A 20,302-nucleotide genomic window follows, 5' to 3' on the forward strand; every position below is an offset into this window, starting at 1 on the left:
CTATCTCCCACCCAGTAGAATGGATTTACTAATGTGTTGCTGAGGACATGGAGAAAAGGAACCTTCACCCACTGAATTACCACATGATCCAGTGATTCCACCCAGAGGTATATACCAAAGACAAGGGAAAAGAGGTGTTCAAACAGACCTTGTACTCGAATGCTCACAGCAACATAATAGACAAAAAGTGGAAACAGCCCAAATGTCCATCCGCTGGTGAGTGGATAAATAGTGGAGTCATACAATGGAATATTCCGCCGTAAAGAGAATAAACTGATAAGTGCTATAACCCTGAATACATGCTAAGTGAAATGTCCAGAATAGGCAAATCCGTAGAGACAAAAATTAGAGAAGAGAGGTAAATCGGGGGCGTATTAGTTTGCTAGGGCTGTCATAAAAAAATGCCACAGAATTTTTACCTCAAAAAAAAAAAATGGGAGTTCCTGTTGTGGGGCACTGGAAACGAATCCGGCTAGCATCCATGAGGATGTGGGTTTGACCCCTGGCCTCGCTCAGTGGGTTAAGGATTTGGCATTGCCATGAGCTGTGCTGTAGCTCACAGATGCCGCCTGGATCCAGCGTGGCCGTGGCCGTGGCCGTGGCTGGCAGCTGCAGTTCCTCTTCGACCCCTAGCCTGGGAATTTCCATATGCCACAGGTGTGGCCCTAAAGAGACAAAAACACAAAAAAACAAACCAAAAAACCAACAAAAACCCCCAAACAGCTGGAGAGCTCTGTAGATTAAAAGGTCAAGCATTCACCATAGTCCTAGAGGAAGAGTAGAGTGTGGTGCTGAAAAATCCCCTCTTCCCGCTTCTGTTGAACTTTGTGCTGGAAGAGTCTTAGTGCAGTAAAGCAAGAAATAAAGGCATGTGGATTGGGAAAAAAACAAATTGATCCCCACTTGTGTAAGACATGGTTGTCTGTATGGAGAACCCCAAGGACTCTCTAAATTCCTAGCACTGATAAGTGAGTTAAGAGAGGCGTAGGATACAGTGTCACCAGACAAAAGCATTCATGTTTCTATATACTAGCGACGTAAAATTGGAAACAAAACCATAACAGGACCGTTTAGAATACAAAACATGAGACACGTGTATATGCATCAAAATTTATCACATCTAAACTTCATACCAAACGTAGTAATTAAAAGGGACCACAAGTCCAAATAAAAAACATACAGCTGTGTAAGTTTTATTTTTTAATTTTTTTTATTTTTTATTTTTTGGTCTTTTTGCCTTTTCTAGGGCCGCTCCCGTGGCACATGGAGGTTCCCAGGCCAGGGGTCGAATCAGAGCTGTAGCCACTGGCCTGCACCACAGCCACAGCAACAGGGGATCCGAGCTGTGTCTGCAACCTACACCACAGCTCATGGCAACGCCGGATCCTTAACCCACGGAGCGAGGCCAGGGACCGAACCCACAACCTCATGGTGCCTAGTCGGATTCTTTAACAACTGCACCACGACGGGAACTTCCAGCCATGTAAGTTTTAAAGAAAAAGTCTGTAGGATACCGAGGTTGCCAACACGTTCTTATTCTTGGAACCAAAAGCATTTTCCATAAAAGAAATATTTCATAAACAAGACTTCATCATGGCTCAGCGGAAACAAATCTGACTGGTATCTGTGAGGATGCAGATTCTATCCCTGGCCTCAATCACTGGGTTAAGGACCCGGCGTAGCCGTGAGCTGTGGTGTAGGTTGCAGACGAGGCTCGGATCCCACGTTGCTGTGGCTGTGGTGTGGCCTGGTAGCTACAGCTCTGATTCAACCCCTAGCTTGGGAACCGCCATATGCCGTGGGTGCAGCCCTCAAAAGCAAATAAATAAATAAAAAAATAGAAAGCTTAATGCAGTTATCAAAGCAGAGACCGAAAAAGGTGAACAAGGACCTGTGATTTTTAGAAGATAGCAAATTTACATGGCTTTACAGCTGAATTCTAACCTTAAGGTGGCTCTAATTCAATTTATACATTTTTTTTTTTTGGTCTTTTTAAAGCTGTACCCGAGGCATATGGAAGTTCCCAGGCTAGGGGTCAAATCAGAGCTGCAGCTGCCGGCCTACACCACAGCCACAGCAACACCAGGTCTGAGACGCATCTGTGACCTACACCACAGCTCAGCACAACACTGGATGCTTAACCCACTGAGCAAGGCCAGGGATCAGACCCAAATCCTCATGGATACTAGCTGGGTTTGTTACCACTGAGCTATGACAGGAACACCCAATATATATATTTTAAAGACCACACCAAAAGGTTAAAAGCTCCTCAACTTTTAAAAATAGCTAGAATAATTTTAACATCAAAACCTGGTTACAGGTAGCATAGAATAAGAAAACTATTGACTAATCTTACCTATAGATGTAAAAATTTAGAATAAAATATCAACAAATCAAATATAACTCTATTAGGGAATAATGCACAATGACCAAGTTCAGGGTCATTCAGAAATAGAAGGTTTGTTTAGCTTCAGGAAATTTAAAAGTAATTCAGAACGTACTCTAATTCTTTAAACATTTTTTAAATTGGCGTATACTTGATTTACAATGTGTTAGTTTCAGGTGCACAGCAAAGTGATTCAGTTACACATATGCATATATTCATTTTTTCAGATTCTTCTATAGGTTGTTACAGAATATTGAGTAGTTTCCCGTGCTATACAGTAGGTTCTTGATTGTTTTATATACATTTCTTATGAAAGTATAGAGATTTACAACGTTTCTTCAGTTTCTGTTGTGCAGCAAAGTGACCCAGTCACGCAGAGTTCCCTGTGCTGTTCAGTAGGACCCCACTGCCCATTCACTCCAAATGTCAGAGTTTGCATCCACCAACCCCAAACTCCCCATCCATCCCACTCCCTCTCTCTCTGCCGCCGCCTGGCAGGCAACTGCAAGTCTGCTCTCCATGTCCGTGATTTGTTTCTGTTTTGTAGATAAGGATCATCTGTGCCCAATGTTATATTCCACATATAAATGATATCATATGGAATTTGTCCTCATGACTTAATGTCACTTAGCATGAGAATCTCTAGTTCCATCCATGTTGCTGCCAGTGGCATTATGTCATTCTTTTTTATGGCTGAGTAGTTTTCCATTGGGTATATGTACCACATCGTCTTAATCTATTCATCCGTTGATAGGCATTTATATTGTTTCCATGTCTTGGCTCTTGTGAATAGAGCTGTAGTAAACATAGGGACGCAGGTATCTTTTTGAACGAATGTCTTGTCTGGGTATATGCCCAGGAGTGGGATTGCTGGATCATATGGTATTCTATATTTAGTTTTCTGTACCTCCATACTGTTCTCTATAGTGGTTGTAGCAATTTACATTCTCACCAACCAGTGAAAGAGGGTCCCCTTCTCTCCACACCCTCTCCGGCATTTATTTGTTGACTTATTAATGATGGCCATTCTGACCGTTGTGAGGTGTGGTACCTCATTGTAGTTTTGATTTGCATTTCTCTAATAACGAGTGATGCTGAGCATTTTTTCGTGTTGCCTGTTGGCCGTCTGTATGTCGTCTTTGGAGAAATGTCTGTTTAGGTCTTCTGCACATTTTTCAATTGGTTGGTTTTGTTTTGTTTAGCTATTTAGGGCCACACCCATGGCATATGGAGGTTCCCAGGCTAGGGATCGAATCCGAGCTACAGCTGCTGGCCTACACCACAGCCACAGCAACGCAGGATCTGAGCCATGTCTCTGTGACCTACACCACAGCTCAGGGCAATCCTGGATCCTTGATCCACTGAGTAAGGCCAGGGATCGAACCCACATCCCCAAGGATACCAGTCAGATTCGTTTCTGCTGCGCCACAATGGGAACTCTGGTTGTTTTTTGTTATTTTTGAGTCGTATGAGTTGTTTATATATTTTGGAGATTAGGCCCTTCTCTGTTGCATCATTTGCAAAGATTTTCTCCCATTCTGTGGGTTGTCTTTTTATTTTATTTTATTATTATTATTTTTTGTCTTTTCTGGGGCTGCTCCCGAGGCATATGGGGGTTCCCAGACTAGGGGTCGAATCGGAGCTGTAGCCGCTGGCCTACACCACAGCCACAGCAACACCAGATCCAAGCTGCGTCTGCCACCTACACCACAGCTCACGGCAACGCTGGATCTTAACCCACTGAGCGAGGCCAGGGATCGAACCCGCATCCTCATGGATCCTAGTCGGGTTTGTTAACCACTGGGTCATGAGATGGGAAACCCCTGACATTGGCTTTGGTAATGAAAAATTTTTCTGAGGCAGCAGCAAAAGTAAAAATAGGCAAGTGGGATTGTCTCGTACTAACAAACTTCTGCAGAGCAAAGGAAATGTCTGCCGAGTAAAAGGCAACATATACGATGGCAGAAAATAATTGCAGACCATGTACATGCTATGAGATTAACATCTAAAATATACAAGGAGCTCAGAGAAAAAATCAAGTAACTCGATTAAAAGGTGGGCAAAGGAGCTGAATAGCAGTTTCTCAAAAGAAGGAGTTCCCGTCGTGGCGCAGTGGAAACAAATCTCACTGGGAACCTTGAGGTTGCGGGTGGCTCAGTGGGTTAAGGAGCTGGCGTGCCTGGGGCTGTGGTGCAGGCCGGCAGCTGTAGCTCCCATTCCACCCCTCGCCTGGGAACCTCCGTATGCCGTGGGGGAGGCCCTAAAAAGCTGAAAAAGAAAAGAAGAGAAATTTCTCAAACAAACGGCTACGAGATGTACACGAAAAGGTACAGGGACGCCCTTCAGCGCCCCAGAGAAGGGACGCCGACCCTAGGCGCCGACCTGGGTCGGCCTGGAGTGAAGTAGGCCCTTGGCGCGAGGAGAAGAACTGCAGGAGCCCGCTCCCACGCGGCGTCCGAACCGGCGAGTGGGACGGTGGGTGCCAGGGGCTGAGGGAGGGGAGGCGGGAGCTGGTGGTTACAGACGATCTGATGGGCGACCGTGTTGTACTGAAATGTGCTAAGAGGGTAAGTCCTGTCTTCTCCCCCTGCCCCTAAAAGGCGGCAGCGCGAGGTGACGGAGCATGCGTTTGACTGTGGTGATTATTCACAGCGTGCGTGAGGCCGGAGCAGCCAGCACGCACCCTCACTGTGTACAGCGCTCTTGTCAGTTGTGCCTCAGCGAAGCCGAAGAACATTCATGCAAGGCGAGAGCTCAAAAATAGGTGAAAGCCATTCGAAGCAGCCTTAGGAGGGGCAAGCCTCTGTGTCTTTCAGTCTCCGTTGTCGCGGGAAGGGAACAAGACAGCAGCTGTTTGACTAGATGGGAGCCGGGTGCAGGGACTGGAGAGTGGGATACGGCATCTAGTCTTCTGGGTTTCGGAAATGTCTCCAGCTGCTTCCGAACTCCTCTGGGCAACTCCCTGTTCTTGCTGATGACGTGATGCCTGACGGGCAATTGGTGAGATTATTGGTAGTTGAAGTACAGAGTACTGAGGTTTTTTCTGAACTTTGGAATGCTATAAGGGAAACACTTGAAGCGTTAAAAACATTTTATTTGTGTAAGATGGTGACATTTAGATGTCTGAAAAATCTATTTGGGAGTACATCTCTGGAGGGAAACTGTATTAGCTGGAAACTTATTCTCCATGTGCGTTTACCAGAATTTTAGAATGTGTTTCTGGAGTTCCCGTCGTGGTGCAGTGGTTAAAGAATCTGACTAGGAACCTTGAGGTTGGGGGTTCGGTCCCTGCCCTTGCTCAGTGGGTTGAGGATCCGGCGTTGCCGTGAGCTGTGGTGTAGGTCACAGACACGGCTCAGATTGATCCCGCGTTGCTGTGGCTCTGGCGTAGGCCAGTGGCTATAGCTCCGATTCGACCCCTAGCCTGGAAACCTCCATATGCCGTGGGAGCGGCCCAAGAAATACCAAAAAGACAAAAAAAAAAAAAAAAAAAAAAGAATGTGTTTCTCATTGCATTCTTATTAAAGGGTGCTGATCTTGTAAAGGAAAAATGCTTTTAAAAGATCATTGAGGAGTTCCTGTCGTGGCACAGAATTTCACTAGGAACCCTGACGTTGCGGGTTCGATCCCTGGCCTCGATCAATGGGTTAGGGATCCAGCATTGCCCTGAGCCATGGTATAGGTCGCAGGTGTGGCTCGGATCCTGCATTGCTGAGGCTGTGGTGTAGGCTGGCAGCTGTAGCTTAGATTTGACCCCTAGCCTGGGAACTTCCATATGCTGTGGATGTGGCCTAAAAAGCAAAAAAATAAAATAAAAATCGTTACTCTGTAATTTAATTAAAAAAAAGATCATTGAATGTCTTTCAGAAGCTTGAGTCGATAGAAACGAAATGGCTCATCCAGTGCCCATTGTGTGCCTCCTTTTAATAAAGAATGTCAAATCCTGCATCTGTTGACCTTGAGAAGGTCCTGACAGGGTCACCAACGTTCTCACTAGAAGCACCGCTTGAATTCCTGAGACTCACCCTTGTTTTAGCTGCACTCTTTATTGGGTTATAAATGATCTAGAGCCTGCGTATAAATCAGGCTTAGGGCTGACATGGCCACAATCAAGGTAACAGCCACATCCAGCACCTGCAAGCTTGCTTGTGTTCTTTGCTTTTGTTGTGTTTCATTTAATTTTGGTTTTGTGGTTAAGAAGACAATGCGAGATCTACCCTCTCCACAGATTTTGAAATATGCACAATACTTTATGTCCGTTGAATAACTCTCCTTTCCCCCAGCCGCCAGCCCCTGGCAACCACTATGGTATTCTCTGCTTCTCTGAGTTTGCCTATTTTAGATACTTCGGATAAGTGAAATCATACGGTGTTTGTCTCTCTGTGTCTGGCTTATTTCATTTGGCATAGTGTCCTCCAGGTTCATCCATGTTGTTGCAAACAGCAGGATTTTCTGCTTTTTAACACGGAATAATATTCCTTCGTGTGTGTATATATATCACATTTTTATCCGTTCACTTCAGTACAACTTGGTTTGTCTCCATATCTTGTTTGTTGTGAGGGAAGCAGCAATGACAATAGGCGCGCAGACATTGCTTTGAGATCCTGATTTCAATTCTTTTGGCTCTATATCCAGAACTGGGACTGCTGGATCGTGTGGTGGTTCTATTTTTAGTCTTTTGAGAAACTTCCACTTTCTCTGCATCCTCACCAACACTGGTCTTTTTGTGTATTAGCTATCCTAACAGGACGAGTCGTAGGAGTTCCTTATATATTTTGGATATTAACTGTTTATCAGGTACATGGTTTGCAAATATTTTGATACCGGTTCTTAGTTTTAATATGTATCATTTCCCCCACTTTAGAGCTTTTTGTATTCCGATTAAGAATTTTTTCCAACCTCAAGCTCATTCAGATGTTCTGCATTTGACCTAAAGTTTTATTGTTTTACCTTTCGTGTTTAGATCTATAATACCCCTGGATTTGATTTTTGTGACTGTTCTGAAGCAGGGGTCAAGATTCACTTTTTTTTTCACATGGATGTCCATTGAGTCAGAATTGTTTATTGAAAAGACCATTTCTGGAACCTCCACATGCCGCAGGTGCAGCCATCACAACAAATCAGAACTACCGAATATGCAGCCTCATGCCCCCGGCTTCTGGGCTTCGTAGCCGCGAGCAATGGAAGCCTCAGAACCAACCCAGGGGAACGCACCTCTTGGAGCTCTGTCGCAGGCATCATCTCGTCTCCTTGTAAAAGCCCTATTCCCAGAGAGTTAATACTCTTCGATTTGATTGGGATATCAATTCTGTGGAAAAAACCCTATCTCGGGTTGTAACCCAAGCCAGTAGTGAGTGGCTGAACTTGTTCACATGATAGCTAGTAAGGCTCTAATTTCAGTTGGAGCCAAACAAGAGCCTGGCCCAAAACTTAAAAGAAAGTCTTGGGAAATTTGATGCCAGAGAGGATTTTTATTTTTTATTTTTTTGTCTTTTTGCCTTTTCTAGGGCCACTCCCTCAGCATCTGGAGGTTCCCAGGCTAGGGGTCTCATCGGAGCTGTAGCCGCCGGGATCCGAGCTGCGTCTGTGACCTACACCACAACCACAGCAATGCGGGGATCTGAGCCGCATCTGTGACCTACCTACACCACAGCTCACGGCCACGCCAGATCCTTAACCCCCTGAGCGAGGCCAGGGATCGAACCCGCAACCTCATGGTTCCTAGTCGGATTCGTTAACCACTGCGCCACGATGGGAACTCCCGAGAGGAGATTTTTTAAAAATTTAATTTCATTGGAGTACCGTTGATTTACAGTGTTGTGTTGGTTTCAGGTGTACAGCAAAGTGAATCAGTAATACAGGTAAACATAGTCATTACTTTTCCCTATATGGGTTATGACATGCTATTGAGTAGCTTTTCCTGTGCTATAGGGTAGGGTCTTGTGATGGCTGTAGAGGCTATTAAAGGTTTGGATAAGCTGCTAAGGACCTAGAAGTCTTTATGTGTGTACAAGGCTGTACACATGCCCAGAAAAGACCTACGAAAAGAAAGGACTTTGGTCACTCACCTTGGCTGACCTTGAAACCCTGCATAGGCAGGAGGTGAGAACTAAGGCTGATTCGTAAACTTCCTGAAATTGGAAAGTGCGCCTTCATATACAGATGCCATTGGCAAAAATTCAAAGACTTACTGGTTTAAGGTATTTCGAAAATATTCTGACCAATCATTGGCACATCACCAAACCATGACGACCCCAGGGCGAACTCGAGGAAGTCAAGTTTAAAAATGAAAGCAAGACGTTGAAAGAAAAGGAAGTGGAGAAGTCCGTGTCTCTATGACTGGAGGGCATACAGAATCTAAATACCTGCTCCAGGAGAGCTGCTGCAGAATGAGCAGCAGTGAGGTAGAACACACACACACACACACACACACACACACACACACGCGCGCGCGCGCGCAGACAAAATCAGTGACGAAATAAACTGGAGTGGAAGGAAGAGAAGGGGGGGGAAATTTGTAGGTTTAAGAAACTCAAAGCACAGAACAAATTGAGGAGTGGGGAGCACGAGGCGTGGTGTTTAGGCAGGCGGACCTGGATGGTAAAACTACGAGGCAGCGCTGATCGTAAAGGTCAGGATAGTCGCTACGTTTTGGGAGGAGACAGTTGTGTCGCGACTGGAGTGGCTGGTAGTTTCAAGCAAGGGCATTTGCCCCGTAAGACTTCGTTAACACGTTTCTTTTGTGTGATTTAAAAAAACAAGAAAAGACCATTTCCTTGTCATCGGTGCGGCACATTCCGGGACGCGTTGCTACTTCTGGATTCTTGACGTTGCTCTCTTGGCCTGTGGTCTGTTCCTGTGCCGGCACCGCGCTGTCTTGCTTCTGCAGTGTTGCCTTCGCTATTCCTAGCCTTTGCCTTTACACAGAAATTGCAGAATGTGGCCTTTCAATACCCACAGGCAAAAGACCTGCGGCAGCTTTGATTCAGACTGCCTTAAATCTGTAGCTCGATTCAGGGAAAACCGACAGTTTTTAAGGGAGGGCTTCCTCTCCGGGAGCATATGTTATATCTTTCCTTTTGTGTGGTCTTTAACTTCTCTCAGTAACACGTTATAATTTTCAGTATAGGGGCGTTATACATCTTTTATTAGATCTATTCCTAGCTTGTTTTTTTCTTTTTTCTTTGTCTTTTCAGGGCCGCACCCACGGCATATGGAGGTTCCCAGGCTAGGGGTCCCATCGGAGCTGCAGCTGCCGGCCTGCACCACAGCCACAAGAACGCCAGATCCTTAACCCACTGAGTGAGGCCAGGGATCGAACCCGCAACCTCATGGTTCCTAGGCAGATTCGTTAACCACTGAGCCACCACGGGAACTCCTATTCCTAGCTCTTTGATGTTTATTTTAAAAATACTGTAAAGCTATTACAAATGGCATCATTTAAAAAAGTTCCTTCCCATTTTTGCTGGTATATGTAAGGTCAAAGGATTTTTGTATATTGGTCTTATGCCAAGCGGTCTTGCCATATTTACTTATTAATTTTAATAGTATGTGCGTTTTTATCATTTTCTATAAACACAATCAGGTCACTTGTGAATAATCAAATTTCATTTTTTGGTAATCTGTATGGCTTTTATTTCTCTTTATTGCCTTACTAAATTCGGTAGGGCTTTCTGCGGGGATATTAGGCATCCTTTTTTTATTCCCAGATTCAGGAAGATAGTTGTTAATAATTCATCAGTAAGTGTAATGTTTGTTGTAGTTTTTGACAGATGTTCCTTATCCGTTTAAGAAAACTCCTCTCTCCCTGGGACAGGCTGCATCAGACTGCATTTTCTCTTGCTTGTTTTTTCTTTTGCAGGTTTTCTACTTCTCCTTGAGTCAATTATGGTAATAATTTCCTAGAAAACTGTCAATTTCATCCAAGTTTTCCATTTTTTTTGACTTGAGGAAGTATATAGCTTATTTTTATTTAAAAACTGTATTACTATTATTTTTTATGGCTGCATCCATGGCACATGGAAGTTCCTGGGCCAGGGATTGAATCTGAGTTGCAACTGTGACCTGTACCAGATTCGTTAACCCACTGCACCGGGCTGGGGATTGAACCTTTGCCTCTGCAGCCACCTGAGCCATGGTAGTCGGATTCTTAACCTATTGGGCCACTGTGGGAATTCCTATGGTTTATTTTTAAAATTTGGCTTCTTTTCTTTGTAGCGTTTATCGCTAATATACATTACTTTCTCACTTACTGTTTCTGGTCTCTCCACCCAATCATTGTCTCTCTGGCTGCAGGGACTGTGTCAGGGAAGCCACCTAATGCTGTTTACGTGTGTTTTCTCTTTTTCTAGATTCTATTTCCAGAGGCTTATCTATTTCACTGGTTTTTACAAAGGACCCGCTTTAGGTTCTCTTAACTCAGCTTCTTAGCTTCTTTTTTAAAAAAAATTTCTGCTCCTCTCTTTATTAGTTTCTTCCTTCTATTTTCTGTATGTTTTATTGTTGCTGTGTTGTTGTTCTTATTGTTGTCATTATTCTGAAATTTTTTTTGGTCTTTTTAGGGCCGCACCCACGGCATCTGGAGGTTCCCAGGCTAGGGGTCCAATCGGAGCTGTAGCCACTGGCCTACACCACAGCCACAGCAATGCCAGGTCCTTAACCCACTGAGCAGGGCCAGGAATCGAACCTGCATCCTCATGGATACTAGTCAGATTCGTTTCCCCTGAGCCACGATGGGAACTCTTCATTATTCTGAATTCTTGAGGTGAAAATTAAGTTTACTCTCTGTCTCCCTTGTTTACTTTTTTTTGGTATGTGTGTCTTTTTAGGGCCATATTTGCAGCATATGGAGGTTCCCAGGCTGGGGGTCGAATGGGAGCTGTAGCCATCAGCCTGCACCACATCTACAGCCACGCCAGATCCGAGCCATGTCTGCAACCTACACCGCAGCTCATGGCAACACCAGATCCTTAACCCACTGAGTGAGGCCAGGGATCGAACCCTCAACCTCATGGTTCCTAGTCGGATGCATTAACCACTGCGCCACCATGGGAACTCCACAGAGTTAGCTTTATATATTTTTTCTAGCTGTGTTGTTAGTGCATAAAGAATGTATAAAGGCTCATAATTTTTATATTGTCCTGGACATCTCTTTCTTGGGTAGAAGAGGTCCAGGGATAGCTATTCCAGGACTCTACAGTACTGTCAGGGACCCAGGCTCCTATCCTCTGCTTCACCATCTTGGTGTATGGTTTCCATCCTAAGGTCCCCTCATGGTCCACGAGACTTCTGGAGTTGCAGCCAGCACATGTCCATTGAGGGCCAGAAGGAAGAGGCAAGGTAGGAGGGCACGAAGGGGCTGGTCCCCGCTCGGCCAATTTCTAACGAGTGACCTTCCCAGAATACAATTCCAGTTTTACCTCATTGGCAGCATTTCATCAAGTGTTCACACATCAGCTCCCAGGGAGGCCTGTCAGGTAGCTGTATCTTGGCTAAAAAATTGCAATTCTTTTCTAAGCACATTTGGATTAGGGCAGCCAGAAATCTCGGCCATTCCCTGTTTGCTGGATGTTGTAGTTCTTGTTAGTATCTTTTTCCTCTTACAGCTTTTTCCATCTCTTTATTCTCAACCTTCCTTAGTTATTTGGTTTCAGGTATGTCTTTTTAAAACAGAATATAGCAAGATCTTGAGTTGTTTGGTTGGAAAAACCAGAACATCTCTCTATTAATAGGTGCATGTGATGCATTCATTTTCTTATCATTTCTGCTTTCTTTTTGCCATACTTTCTTTTTAATTCTTTTTACATCTTCTTCCATATGTTTCTCTGATTGAATTTTCTGTTAACTGTCTTTTCAGTTTTAGAAATTGTCCTTAGGTTTCGAGTCTTTCAATTATTGCTCTTAATCTTTTACAACACTCTGCTTGGAAATTATTTCAGATTTACAGGAAACTTGCGAGAATAGTCCACAGGATTCCCTCGTGCCCTTCACCCAGATCTCCCAGGGGTCCGAATTGGATCCTGCTTCCATTACCAGATTTTTTTTTTTCTTTTGCTTTTTAGGGCTGCACCTGCGGCATATGGAAATTCCCAGGCTAGGGATCAAACTGGAGTTGCAGCTGCAGGTCTATGCCACAGCCACAGCAAGACCAGATCTGAGCTGTATATGCAACCTATGCTGCAGCTTACAGCAACACGGGATCCTTAACCCAATGAGCAAGGCCAGGGAGCAAACCTGCATCCTCATGGATATTAGTCAGGTTTGTAACCCAATGAGCCACAATGGGAACTCCCGGATTTTTCTTTATACCCACGGATAATTCCTCCTGAACCATTTGAGAATAAGTCACATGAATGCTGTCCCTTCTGTGCCTATCTCCTAAAGGACAAGGACATTTTTCCACATAACAATAATAAAATAGTCAATATCAGGACATTACCATTAATATAATACTATGTCAGATTCCTAGATGATATTCTGATTTCACCAGTTTTCCTAATAACATTGTGACCTTAGGATTTTTGAAGGCTACAGGCTCAGTATTTTGGAAAAATGTCCTTCACTTTGGATTTATGTTTGATCACAATTAGATTCGATTGTCCACTTGACGATAACACCACAGAAGGGATGTGCTCTTCTCAGTGATTTGCATTAGGTGGCACATGATATTAGTTTGTCCCATCACAGGAGATTGCACTCTGGCCTTGCGCTTAAGGAAGTGTCTGTGAGGTTTTCCACTGGAAATTTTTCCCTTTGAAAGTCAGAACTATCTTGGGGGAGTTTTAGCATCCATCAAGGATTCGCTCCTAATGGCTCATGACTACGATGGTGATCAGATGCAGTGCTCCAATTCCCGTGTTCCTTCTGTATTGAGTAGTCGGCACTCTACTCAAGGGGAGGGCTTTCTTTTCTCCCCGTTTGTTTATTTTTTCATTCATTTATTTATATTGATGTGGACACCTAGATTCTTATTGTACCAATAAGAGGTTTCTTTGTGGGAATCTTTTTCCTGCCAATTTGACTTATTTAGTAGATACAGGGATATTCATGTTATCTGTTTCTTCTTGAGTGAGCTTCGGTAATTTGCGTTCTGCTGGTGGGAAACAACAAAGAGATTGTGATTAACTGTTAATTGATATCTTTGTTGTTTCCCATTTAGAGATATACAGGGCAAAACTAACCAGAATAAAGACATTCGCTCAGCTTAACAGCTGGTATGCAGTCTGAGTTTGTATGCCTGTGGCATGTACAAGTTCCCCGGCCAGGGATCAAACCCGAGTCACAGAAGTGACAATGCTGGATCCTTAACCTCCTGAGCCACTAGGGAAGTCCTCTCAATTTTCTTTCTTTCTTTTCTTTTCTTTTTCAAATTTGATGGCCACATCTGAGACATATGGAAGTTCCCAGGCCAGGGATTGAATCCAAGCTACAGCTGCAGCAATACCAGATCCTTTAACCCCTGCACTGGGCTGAGCATTGAACCCACACCTCAGCAGCAACCTAAGCTGCTGCAGTGGGATTCTTTTTTTTTTTTTTTGTCTTTTTGCCATTTCTTGGGCCGCTCCCACGGCATCTGGAGGTTCCTAGGCTAGGGGTCCAATCGGAGCTGTAGCCACCGGTCTACACCAGAGCCACAGCAACGTGGGATCCAAGCCGCGTCTGCGACCTACACCACAGCTCACGGCAACGCCGGATCCTTAACCCACTGAGCAAGGCCAGGGATCGAACCCACAACCTCCTGGTTCTGAGTCGGATTCGTTAACCAGTGTGCCACGACGGGAACTCCTGTTCTGTCAGTTTTTGAAAGCAGGATATTAACTTCTCCAACTGTAATTGTAGATTTGTCTCTTTTCCTCATGGTTCTATCAGTTTTTATTAATAGCTTCTGAAGCTTCTGTAATTATGTGTCTACATGTTTAGGGCCATTAGGTGTTTTTTTCAATAATCTTTTTATCGTTATAAAATTGCCTTCTTCATCCCTGTTAATATTCTTCACTCTGAAATCACTCACTTTTGATATTAGGGTAGCCACACTTACTCTGTCTTTGAGTTTTGTTAGTTAGCATGTTGTGTCTTTTTACCTTTTTTTTTTTTTTTTATGGCTGCATCCATGGCATATGGAAGTTCCCAGGCCAGTGACTGAAGCCGGGCTGCAGCTGCAGCTTATGCCACAACTGTGGCAAGGCTAGATCCTTAACCCACTGTGCCAGGCTGCGGACTGAACCCATCCCTCCACGATGACCCAAGCCGCTACAGTCAGATTCTTAACCCACTGCACCACAGTGGGAACTCCTGTGTCTCTTTACTTTTAACCTATTTGTGTCTTTAAATTTAAGTGTGATTTTTGTCCTTAGCATATAGTTGGGTCTAGGAATTAACCAATCTGACAGTCATCCATTTAAATTGACATGTGGGATCCTTTACATTTAATGTGATTATTAATGATATTAGGTTTAAAATCTACCTTTTTCCTATTTGTTTTCTATATTTATCTCATCTGATTTCTATTCACTCCTCCCTCTTTCTTCTTTTTTCTTTTGGATTAATTAATTTTTATGATTCAATGTTATCTTCTTTGGAGGTTTATTGGTGATAACTTTTCATGATATTACTTTATCATGCCTTGGGCTATGTATCAGGGTCTCCCAGCATTATATTCCCAATGACATCATGGACCAGAGAACTGTAGCGGCAAGAAGTCCTCTGCATTGTAGGATACCGAGCAGCATCTGTCGCCTCCATTCCCTAGATGCAGTAGCATGTCCTGGAAAATATCCAGGAAAAAATTGAGAGACAGTTTTTTTCCTGGATATTTTCCATTTTAGAATTTTTTTTTTTTTTTTTTTTTGCTTTTTAGGGCCACACTTGCGTCATATGGAAATTCCCAGGGTAGAGGTCAAATCGGAGCTGCATCTGCGACCTACCCCACAGCTCATGGCAACGCCAGATCCTTAACCCACCGCGTGAGACCAGGGTTTGATCCCGCATCCTCATGGATACTGGTCAGATGCTTTAACCCGCTGAGCCCCAATGGGAACTCCCCTTTTAGAATTTTTTTAACCAATACTTTTAATTTCCCTTTGGAGTTTGTGAAATCTCAACATGGTTCTAAAAGTCAGAACTGCATAGAGGCTTTACTGTATGGTCCACTGTCTGTTTTCCCTATTTGTACATGTTTAGTTTTCCATGTGAACTTTACTGTCAACTTGGCCAGCTCCAGCTAAAAACTTTTTGGTATTTTTATTGTGATTGTGTTCAATTTGTAAATTATAATTATTTTTTGATGTTTGCATCATCCCCTCTGAGAACACTGGATGTCTTTCCATGTGCTCTAGTCTACTTTTGTGTCTTTCTCATATAGATTTTGTGTATGTTTTGTTTAGGTTTCTTTTTGTTTTTGTCTTTTGTCTTTTTAGGGCCGCACTTGCAACAGATGGAGGTTCCCAGGTTAGGGGTTGAACTGGAGCTACAGCTGCCGGCCTACACCACAGTCACAGCCATGCGGGATCCAAGCTGTGTCTGTGACCTACTTCACAGCTCACGGAAACGCAGAATCCTTAACCCACTGAGTGAGGCCAGGGATCGAACCCGTGTCCTCATGCACACCAGTCGGATTCGTTACCGCTCAGCCATGATGGGAACTCCAATACAATAGCCATATTTTTATGACATAATTTCTCTAAAACTTATCTCATACACCTTTAAAATAAATCATATAAATGAGTATCACAGGAAAGTAAACAAACGAGCTTGTTAGAGCCAGCAGAATTCTCACTCTCACCCTTTGAAAGTCTGTGACTTAAGGAGTTTAGGAAGACACTTGGAAGGAACTAAAAGTCTCTGATGTGTCACATGTAGCCAGCAAGCACTTTGCTGATCAGAAGCTTTCTTTTATTGTTAGAAAGAAAACACACATAGCTGACCTTATTTTTTTTTCTTTCCAAAGAAGGGACTATTTTGTCACCAAAAGTTAGGCAACATGTGAGCTGAGTAGATTGGAAGACGTGCAGAAAGAAAAGTAAGTCAGACACTCGGTCTTAAACTTGGCTGAATGCTAGAGTCCCTTGAGCAGTTTAAAAACTATACTGAGCCCATCTGCCTACACAGTGTACGATTCCAACCGTATGAGGCGCTGTAGAAGGAAAAGCTATGGAGACTGTGAGAAGACCAGTGGTTTCCAGGGCTTGGGCAGGATGGAGGGATGAAGGGGCGGAGCACAGAGGATTTTCAGGGCAGCGATATTATAACGATGGATACGTGTCATTAGACATTTGTCCAAACCCATAGAATACACAGCATCCAGAGTGAACCCTAATATAAACCCTGGATTTTGGGTCATAATGATGTGCCAGTGGAGGTTTATCCATTGCCACAAATGTCCCACTTTGGTGCCGGATGTTAATACCTGGGGAAGGCTATGGACGCGCAGAGGCAGAGGTATATGGGAAATCTCTGTACTGCGCCAAGTTGCTGTGAACCTAACTGTGCTCACACTCACACACTCACACTCACACAGAATGCCTGGGTCCCTCCCCCAGCAATAGTGATTTTGCTAATGGGATAAAGGAGGAGGCCTGAGTATCAGGACTCGCGAAAGACAGATCGTGACCGTTCTCCCTCTAAAGAAGTGGCACTTACGTGATCAGAGAGCGGAACTAGCTGACACTCTGGGGCAGTCATTTTGCTAGAAAGCCATGTCGCATCAACGTGGAGACCTTCGGCTTACACGGTGTTATATATCAAGTATGTATCAATGAAGCTGCAAGAAGAAGAGGGGAAAATTCTTTCATTGCAGCTGTGATAAGTGCTATGTAGCAGCAATAGGGAAGTCTTTGCTGGTTCTCAAGCTGGTTTCTGAAGGGTGATTAGAAATGAGTCAAGTAGTAGTTCCCATTGTGGCTCAACGGGTTAAAGACCAAACATTGTCTCTGGGAGGATGCGGGTTTGATTGGCCTCGCTCAGTGGGTGAAGGATCCGACGTTGCTGTGACCTGTGGTGTGGGTCGCAGACGCGGCTTGGATCCCGCGTGGCTGAGGCTGTGGTGCAGGCCGCCGGCTACAGCTCCCATTCGACCCCTGGCTTGGGAGCTTCCGTGTGGCGCAGGTGCGGCCCTAAAAAGGAAAAGCAAAAGAAAACACAAAAAGAGCAATTAGTTAAGTAAAAACAGGGGGCAAAGTGCAGGGAGAGGACCTGGCGCGAGAGGGGACCTGGGGCAGGAAGGAGGTTCTGACGCCCCGCGGTTCTCAAAGTTTGCTGCGCATTTTGAATGGCTTTGTTTTTTTCTTTTTTTCTTGCAAAGGCAAATTTTATTCTTGAAAGCAGATGGCAGAAACTTCCCTATTACTCTATAATGGTACTTCTTGGAGCTTAAGAAAGTCTTTTATTTAAAAAAATTTTTTTTTTTGTCTTTCTGCGTTTTCTTGAGCCGCTCCCACGGCATATGGAGGTTCCCAGGCTAGGGGTCCAATCCGAGCTGTAGCCACCGGCCTACGCCAGAGCCACAGCAACGCGGGATCCGAGCCGCGTCTGCAACCTACACCACAGCTCACGGCAACGCCGGATCCTTAACCCACTGAGCAAGGGCAGGGACCGAACCCGCAACCTCATGGTTCCTAGTCGGATTCGTTAACCACTGCGCCACGACGGGAACTCCTGAAAAGATTCTTATTGTAATTGATTTATGGTGTTTTTTTGGTTTTGTTTTTGTTTTTTGTCTTTTGAGGACCACACCTGAAGCATATGGAGGTTCCCAGGCAGCCGCCGGTCTACAGCACAGCCACAGCAACGTGGGATCCGAGCCGCGTCTGTGACCTACACCACAGCTCAGAGCCACGCCAGATCCCGAACCCACTGAGTGAGGCCAGAGATCGAACCTGCATCCTCATGGTTCCTCGTTGGATTCTGTTAGCCACTGAGCCCGACGGGACCTTCAATTTACGCTGTTCTGTTCATGTCTGCTGGACAGCAAAGGGACCCGTACCCACGCATACATTCCATTTCTTACATCATCTTGCGTCCTGGTCTATGGCAAGAGACTGGGGAGAGTGCCCTGTGCTGATCCGTTCTCCATGTCAAGGTTGGCATCTACGAGCCCCAGACGCCCTGTCCATCCCACTCCCTCCCCCTCCCCCTCGGCATCCCCAAGGCTCTTCTTTGTGTTCGTGAGGGTGCTTCTGTTCTGTGGAGAGGGTCAGTTGTGGCATATTTTACATTCCATGTCGGGTGTGCTCTACACGTGCAGAGAGACTGCAGTAACCAACTATTGAAATGATCCCTGAAAGTCTAGACTGGGGTTTGTTCTCTCCACTTTGTTTCCGTATTTGGAGGCTGTTATTTATGTATTAACATTTTTACCTTTCTGAATGATTTTCTTCCTTGTGTTAATTTTACTTTTGATTCTCTACAGCTTTCCAGATAAATATTTTCTCATCTGTAAATATAATTTTACTTCTTCTCTAGTTCCTAGGCCTTTAATTTAGTTCTCATGTGTAACTGCATTGTCTAGTATCTCCTTTATATTTTAATAACAGTGGAAACAGTAGGCCGTCTTGCTTCGTTTCTGATTCTTGTGGAAATTCCTGTAGTCGTTCATCATTATGTAAAACCGTATTCGGGACTGAAGTATTTATAGTTTTTTCCTGTTAAAAAAATTCGTAGAGTTCCCACTGTGTTGCCGTAGGTCACTGTGGAGGTGTGGGTTCTATCCCTGGTCCAGTGCAGTGGGTTTAAGGATCTGGCATTATCACAGATGTGGCATAGGTCACAGCTGTGTCTCATATTTAATCCCCAACCTGGGAACTTCCATATGCTGTGGGTGTGGCAGAAAAAGAAAAAAAGAACATATCCATACATCCGTAATTACCTCTTTTGTCCTGTGTTTAATCTGAAATGAGTGTTGAATTTTATTACGTTTTCCAGGATCTATGAAGGTAAACATTTTCTTTAGATCTATTAGTATGATGTATTGTATTAATAGATTTCCTACCATGCAACCAAGCTTGCCTTCCTGGAAGAATATCCTACTAGGTTTTCTTAATGTGATATTGGGCTATTTTTGCTAACATTTAACTTAGTGCTTTCTTTTCTTTTTGCTTTTTAGGGCCACACCTGCGGCATATGGAAGTTCCCAGGCTAGGGGTCAAATCAGAACTCCGGCTGCTGGCCAGCGCAGCAGCAACACCGGATCTGAGCCACATCAGTGACCTACACCACAACTTATGGCAATGCCGGATCCTTTAACCCACTGAGCAAGGCCAGGGATCACACCCGTGTCCTCATAGACACTGGTTGGGCTTGTTTACTGCTGAGCCACAACGGGAACTCCCAGTACCTTTTCATTAACAGTCCTAAGTGGTAACTTTTTGGAATTTTGTTTATTTGTTTGTTTTTATGGCCCCAACCACGGCATATGGAAGTTCCAGGGCCAGGGATTGAATCTGAGCCGTGGCTACAACCTATCCACAGCTGCAGCAACTTGGGATCCTTAACCCACTGCACCAGGCCGAGTATTAAACCCATGCCTCTGCAGCGACCTGAGCCACTGCAGTTGGATTCTTTTTTTTTTTTTTTTTTTTGTCTTTTTGCTATTTCTTGGGCCGCTCCTGCGGCATGTGGAGGTTTCCCAGGCTAGGGGTCCAACTGGAGCTGTAGCCGCCAGCCTACGCCAGAGCCACAGCAACTCGGGATCCGAGCCGCGTCTGCAACCTACACCACAGCTCACGTCAACGCCGGATCGTTAACCCACTGAGCAAGGGCAGGGATCGAACCTGCAACCTCATGGTTCCTAGTCGGATTCGTTAACCACTGCGCCATGACGGGAACTCCTGCAGTTGGATTCTTAACCCACTGCACCACAGGGGGAACTCCTGGAATTTTGGGGTACTGTATTTAATCCTGATTCATAAGCATGGCTTGGTG

The 20,302-nt window shown here is 44.5% G+C and overlaps 1 protein-coding gene and 1 pseudogene across 6 annotated transcripts in view; one reads left to right on the top strand and one right to left on the bottom strand.

Moving 5' to 3' along the window:
• BRCC3 (BRCA1/BRCA2-containing complex subunit 3) overlaps positions 1-20,302 on the top strand; it is a 55,715-nt gene that overhangs the window by 24,724 nt on the left and 10,689 nt on the right. For 3 of the 6 annotated variants that reach the window (XM_085006225.1, XM_021079471.2, XM_021079472.2), the window contains one exon: positions 11,651-11,725. In XM_085006225.1, coding sequence (XP_084862351.1) covers positions 11,651-11,725 — 75 coding nt within the window. 6 annotated transcript variants of the gene reach the window in all.
• LOC146394842 (small nucleolar RNA U3) lies at positions 18,594-18,675 on the bottom strand (annotated as a pseudogene).

The sequence above is a fragment of the Sus scrofa genome, chromosome X (genome assembly GCF_054392235.1).
Source record: "Sus scrofa isolate SSC_HxYL_T2T_F1_AM1 chromosome X, Sscrofa_HxYL_maternal_Yorkshire_Landrace_v2.0, whole genome shotgun sequence".
Classification (NCBI taxonomy): Eukaryota; Metazoa; Chordata; class Mammalia; order Artiodactyla; family Suidae; genus Sus; species Sus scrofa.